Genomic DNA, 6,414 nt, shown 5'->3' on the forward strand with positions numbered 1-6,414 from the left:
CCCCAGCCATGTCCCCATTCTACCTGTCCCCCCCCATCCATGTCCCTATTCTCTTACCATCCCATCCTACCTGTGTCCCCAACCCTTTCCATGTCCCATCCATGTCCCCATCCCAATCCTTTCCTAACCCATCCACATCCCCATCCATGTCCCCATCCCATCCATGTCCTCATCCCCATCCATGTCCCATCCCACTCCCATCCACGTCCCTGTCCCCATCTTTCCCTATCCACATCCCACCCCCACCTTTATCTTTGTCCCCATCCACATCCTTGTCCTCATCCATGTCCCCATCCCTGTTCCCACTCTTATCCTATCCCCATTCCCTGTCCCTTCTCCAATCCCATCCCCGTCCCTGTCCCATCCCCGTCCCTACTCCAATCCCATCCCCATCCCCACTCTTATCCCATATCTGTCCCCACTTCTATGTCTGTCCCATCCCCGTCCCCACTACCATCCCATCCCCATCCCTGTCCCCACTCCTGTCCAATCCCCATCCATATCCCTATCCCATCCCTGTCCCCATTCCTATCCCACCCCCATCCATGTCCCCACTCCTATCCCATCCCCATCCCCACTTCTATCCCATCCCCATTCTTACCCCATCCCTGTCCCCACTCCTGTCCAAACCCCATCCCCATCCCCGTCCCATCCCTGTCTCCATTCCTATCCCATCCCTATCCCCAATCCTATCTCACCCCCATCCCCACTCCTATCCCATCCCCATCCCTGTCCCCACTTCTATCTCACCCCATCCCCATCCCTGTCCCATCCCCGTCTCCATTCCTATCCCATCCCTGTCCCTACTCCTATCCCTTCTCCATCCCTGTCCCATCCCCATCCCTGTCCCTAACTCCTATCCCATCCCCATCCCCATTCTTAACCCATCCCTGTCCCCACTCCTGACCAAACCCCATCCCCATCCCTGTCCCCACTCCTATCTCACCCCATCCCCATCCCCATCCCTATCCCATCCCCATCCCTACTCCCATCCCATCCCCATCCCTATCCCATCCCCATCCCCATCCCCACTCCTATCTCACCCCATCCCCATCCATGTCCCATCCCTGTCCCCACTCCCGTCCCATCCCCATCCATGTCCCTGTCCCATCCCTGTCCCCACTTCTATCTCACCTCATCCCCATCCCTGTCCAATCCCCACTTCTATCTCACCCCATCCCTGTCCCATCCCCATCCCTGTCCCCACTCCTATCCCACCCCATCCCCATCCCCCACACTCCCACCCCCCCATTTCCCCCCCCCATCTCACGGTGCATCTGGGGCAGAGCCATTCCCCGTTGGGGACCTCAGGCAGGGGCGGGTTGAGGCAGTGGATGTGGTATGAGGAGATGCAGGCGTCGCAGCAGAGCAGCTCCCCGCCGTCCTTGCACACGCGGCAGTACTCCATGTGATCGTCCTCCTCCTCCTTCTCACCTTCCTCCTCCAGCTCCTCCTCGTACTCCTCCTCCTCCTCCTTCGCCTCCCACTGCACCCCCTCCTTCTCCTGGGGGCACAGGGGGGGTCAGGGTGGGGGGCAGGGGGTCCCCATGGCCTTCTCAAGGGGCCCAAAAGACTCTTGGGGGCACCCACAGGGACCCCAAACCCATCCCAGCCCCCACCATAGGGATCCCAAACCCCCCCAGGGACAATAAAACCCTCTTAAGGACCCCAAGCCCCTGCCTTAGGAATCCCAGAACCCCCCCCAGGGACCCCAAAGTCCTCTTAAGGACCCCAAACCCATCCCAGCCCCCACCATAGGGATCCCAAAACCCCCTCAGGGACCATAAAACCCTCATAAGGACCCCAAGCCCCTACCTTAGGAATCCCAAAACCCCCCCAGGGACCCCAAAACCCTCTTAAGGACCCCAAACCCATCCCAGCCCCCACCATAGGGATCCCAAAACCCCCCCAAGGACCCCAAACCCATCCCAGCCCCTGCCCTAGGGATCCCAAAACCCCCCCAGGGACCCCAAAGTTCTCTTAAGGACCCCAAACCCATCCCAGCCCTGCCCTAGGAATCCCAAAACCCCCCCAGGGACCCTAAAACCCTCTTAAGGACCCCAAATCCATTCCAGCCCCCACCATAGAAATCCCAAAACCCCCCCCAGGGACACCAAAACCCTCTTAAGGACCCCAAGCCCCTGCCTTAGGAATCCCAGAACCCCCCCAGGGACCCCAAAGTTCTCTTAAGGACCCCAAACCCATCCCAGCCCCTGCCCTAGGAATCCAAAAACCCCTTCAGGGATCCCAAAACCTTCTTAAGGACCCCAAACCCATCCCAGCCTCTACCTTAGGAATCCCAGAACCCCCTCAGGGACCCCAAAGTCCTCTTAAGGACCCCAAATCCATTCCAGCCCCCACCATAGGGATCCCAAACCCCCCCAGGGACACCAAAACCCTCTTAAGGACCCCAAACCCATCCCAGACCCCACCATAGGGATCCCAAAACCCCCCCAGGGACACCAAAGTCCTCTCAAGGACCCCAAACCCATCCCAGCCCCCACCATAGAAATCCCAAAACCCCCCCAGGGACCCCAAAACCCTCTTAAAGACCCCAAACCCATCCCAGCCCCCATCCTGGGAATCACAAAACTCAAACTTCCCCCCCGGGACCCCCTTATGGACCCTCAAAACCTCCTTAGGGACCCCCCAGTGTCCTCAAATACACCCAGATTCACCCTGGACACCCCCAGGGACCCCAAACCCCCCAGTCAATGGAGAGACCCCCTCAGGGACCCCCAATTCCCCCCAGTCAATGGAGAGACCCCCTCAGGGACCCCAAAACTCCCCCCAGGACCCTCAAACCTCCTCAGGGACCCCCCTAAGTGTCCTCAAACACTCCCAATGTTCCCCTAGAACACCCCAGAGCCCCCAGGGACCCCACCCCCCCCAAGTCAATAGAGAGACCCCCTCAGGGACCCCCAAACTCCCCCCGAGACCCTCAAACCTCCTCAAGACCCTCCAATGGTCCCCCTAGGACACCACCAACAGCCCCCAGGGAACCCCAAACACCCCCAAGTCAATAGAGAGACCCCCCTCAGGGGATCCCCAAAACCCCCCAGTCAATTAGGAGAGACCCCCTCAGGAACCCCCAAACTCCTCCAGACCCTCAAACCCTCAGAGACCCTTCCAATGTCCCCCTAGATACCGTCCAAAGCCCCAGGGACCCAAACACCCCCAGTCAATAGAAGAGCCCCCTCAGGGAATCCCATAAATTCCCCCCCAGTCAATGGGAAGAGACCCCCTCAGGGATCCCCAAAACTCCCAGGAACCTTCAACCTCCTCAGGGGACCCTCCTAGGTTGTCCTCAAAACACTCCCAATGTCCCCTAGACACCCCCAGGGACCCCAACCCCCCCCAAGCAATAGAGAGACCCCCTCAGGGATCCCCAAAATCCCCCCAGTCAATGGAGAGACCCCCTCAGGGACCCCCAAAATCCCCCAGTCAATGGAGAGACCCCTAAGGGTCCCCAAGTCCCCAGGACCCTCAAAACCTCCTCAGGGACCCTCTTAAGTGTCCTCAAACTCTCCCAATGTCCCCCTAGACACCCCCCAGAAGCCCCAGGGGACCCAACCCCCCCCCAGTCAATGGGAGAGACCCCCTCAGGGACGCCCAAACTCCCCCGAGACCCTCAAACCTCCTCAGGGGACCCTCCAACTGTCCCCCATAAGGGACCAACCCCCAACAGACCCCAGGGACCCCAAAACACCCCAATGTCAATGGAGAGGACCCTCTCAGGGACCTCCCAAATTCCCCCCAGGACCCTTTCAAAACCTCTCTCAGGGACTCCTCTTAAAGTGTCCTCAAACACTCCCATATGTCCCCTAACACCCCCCAACAGCCCCAGGACCCCCAACCCCCCCAAGTGAAACAGGAGAGACCCCCTCAGGGACCCACTAAAATCCCCCCAGTATCATGGAAGAGACCCCCTCAGGGGGTCCCAATTCCCCCAAGGACCCTCAAACCTCCTCAGGGACCCGCCCTAAGTGTTCTCAACCCCCCCCCATGCCTCCACCTACGCAGTTGGGGGCAGCTCCATCGCCCCTCGGGCGCGCGGTCGAGCTCGGGGTCGAGGCAGACGAGGTGGTAGGCGCGGGGGCACGTGTCGCACAGGATGATCTCCCCTCCCTGCTGCTTGACACACCTCGCAATTAATTCCTTGGTGTGGTCCGTCTCGTAGCCATCACCGTCCTCCTCCGGACCTGGTCCTGTATAGAGAGCAATGGAGGCTGATACTGCGGCCACGGGGGTGGGGGGATATCGGGGGGCAATGGGGAAGCAGCAGGGGGTAGGGGACGTGGGGACAGCAGGATGTGGTGTGGGGACAGGAGGGGGGTGGGGGGTGATGAGGAGAGGTTGGGGGACATGGGGATGGGAGGGGGATATGGGGGATGGGGGCTATAGGGACTGGGGCGGACATAGGGATGGGGGGGTTTGATGGGGACAGGAGGGGGATATGGGACGGAAAGGATATGTGGGGAGGGGGGCTATAGTGGACGGGGGGGGATATGGGGATGGGGGGCTATAGGGACGGGGGGACATGGGGATGGAGGTGATGATGACAGGAGGGGGATACGGGGACAGGAGAAGGATATGGGGATGAGGGGCTAAAGGGACGGGGGGGGGGACATAGGGATGGGGGGGTGAGGACAGGAGGGGGATATGGGGAAGGAAGAGGATATGGGGATGGGGTATGGGACAGGGGGGGGATATGGGGATGGGGGGGTATAGGGACTGGGGGACATGGGGATGGAGGGTGATGGGGACAGGAGGGGGATTATGGGGTAATAGGAGGGGGGGGATATGGGGACAGGAGGGGACATGGGGAATGGGGGCCTTAATTGGAGGAGGGGGACATGGGGGACAGGAAGGAATGGGGACCAAGAGGGGGATTGGGGATGGGAGGGGGATGTGGGGATGGGGTAAAATGAAGGAGGAGGGGACATTGGGGACAGGAGGAAGGAATATGGGATAGGGGGGCTATAGGACGGGGGGGGACATGGGGATGGGGGGGATGGGACAGGAGGGGGACATGGGATGGGGGCGGTCTGCATATGAGGAGAGAAGGGGGACATGGGGATGGGGGGTAATGAGAAGGGGGACATGGGATAGGAGGGGATATGGGGATGGGGGGTAATGAGAAGGGGGACATGGGGATAGGAGGGGGATATGGGGATGGGGGGCTATAGGGACTGGGGGGGATATGGGGATGGGGGGTGATGAGGACAGGAGGGGGATATGGGGACAGGAGAAGGATATGGGGATAGGGGGGCTATAGGGACTGGGGGGACATGGGATGGGGGTGATGGGGACAGGAGGGGGATAATCGGGGGTATGAGGAGAGAGGGGGACATGTGGAGGGACAGGAGGGGGACATGAGGATGGGGTAATGAGGAGAGGAGGGGGACATGGGGACAGGAGGGGGACATGGGGATGGGGGCTAATGAGGAGGGGGACCATGGGGACAGGGAAGGATGGGGACAGAGGGGATATGGGGAAGGAAAGGGGATAGTGGGATGGGAGGTAATGAGCGACGTAGGAGGGGGACATGGACAGGAGAAAGGATATTGGGGAATAGGGGCGTATAGGGGGACGGGGGGGGACATGGGGATGGGGGGTGATGGGGACAGGAAGGGGGACATGGGATGGGGGGTGATGAGGAGAGATAGGGGAATGGGATGGGCGGGTAATGAGAAGGGGGAACATGGGGATTAGGAGGGGACATGGGGATGGGGGTGATGAGGAGGAAAGGGGTGAATATGGGGATGGGGGGTATGAGCGAAAGGGGCGACATGGGGATAGGAGGGGGATATGGGGATGGGGGGTAATGAGAAGGGGGGACATGGGCATAGGGGGGGATATTGGGGATGGGGGCTATAGGGACCGGGGGGATACTGGTGGATGGGGGGTGATGAGGACAGGACGGGGATATGGGAGACAGGAGGGGGATATGGGCGATGGGGGCTATAGGGACTGGGGGGGGCAACATTGGGGTGGTGGAGGTGATGGGGACAGCGAGGGGATATTGAGGGGGTAATGAGGCAGGGGAGAGGGGATATGGGGGACAGGAGGGGGACATGGGGATGGGGGCTAATGAGGGGGACATGGTCTGCCCCTGATCTAAGCCAGGATTGCAAGTAACACCACAATGGGGGGATGGAGAAGGGGGGACAATAAGCAGAGGTGACATTGGGTTTGGGGACCCCCAAGGGGTGCTCACCATGTCGGGCACAGCAGCCGCCCCCTGCAGGACCACGGTCTCTATTGAGGACAGTGCAGGGAACTGCGAGGAGAGATGGAGACTGAGCTTGAGGACCCCAAGGAGGGGGGACCCCCAAGGAGGGGGTGGTGAGGACCCAAAGATGGGGGACCGTGAGGACCCCAAGGAGGGGGACAGGGAGGACCCAAAGATTG

The 6,414-nt window shown here is 60.6% G+C and overlaps 1 protein-coding gene across 1 annotated transcript in view; it reads right to left on the reverse strand.

Annotated features, from left to right (window-relative positions):
• LOC107307445 (chromodomain-helicase-DNA-binding protein 3-like) overlaps window positions 1-6,414 on the reverse strand; it is a 16,439-nt gene that overhangs the window by 1,870 nt on the left and 8,155 nt on the right. Inside the window, exon 6 of the mRNA XM_032441819.1 lies at window positions 6,221-6,283. Coding sequence (XP_032297710.1) covers window positions 6,221-6,283 — 63 coding nt within the window. The remainder of the gene's footprint in view (window positions 1-6,220; window positions 6,284-6,414) is intronic.

This window comes from Coturnix japonica, unplaced genomic scaffold (genome assembly GCF_001577835.2).
Source record: "Coturnix japonica isolate 7356 unplaced genomic scaffold, Coturnix japonica 2.1 chrUnrandom602, whole genome shotgun sequence".
In the NCBI taxonomy this organism is placed as follows: domain Eukaryota; kingdom Metazoa; phylum Chordata; class Aves; order Galliformes; family Phasianidae; genus Coturnix; species Coturnix japonica.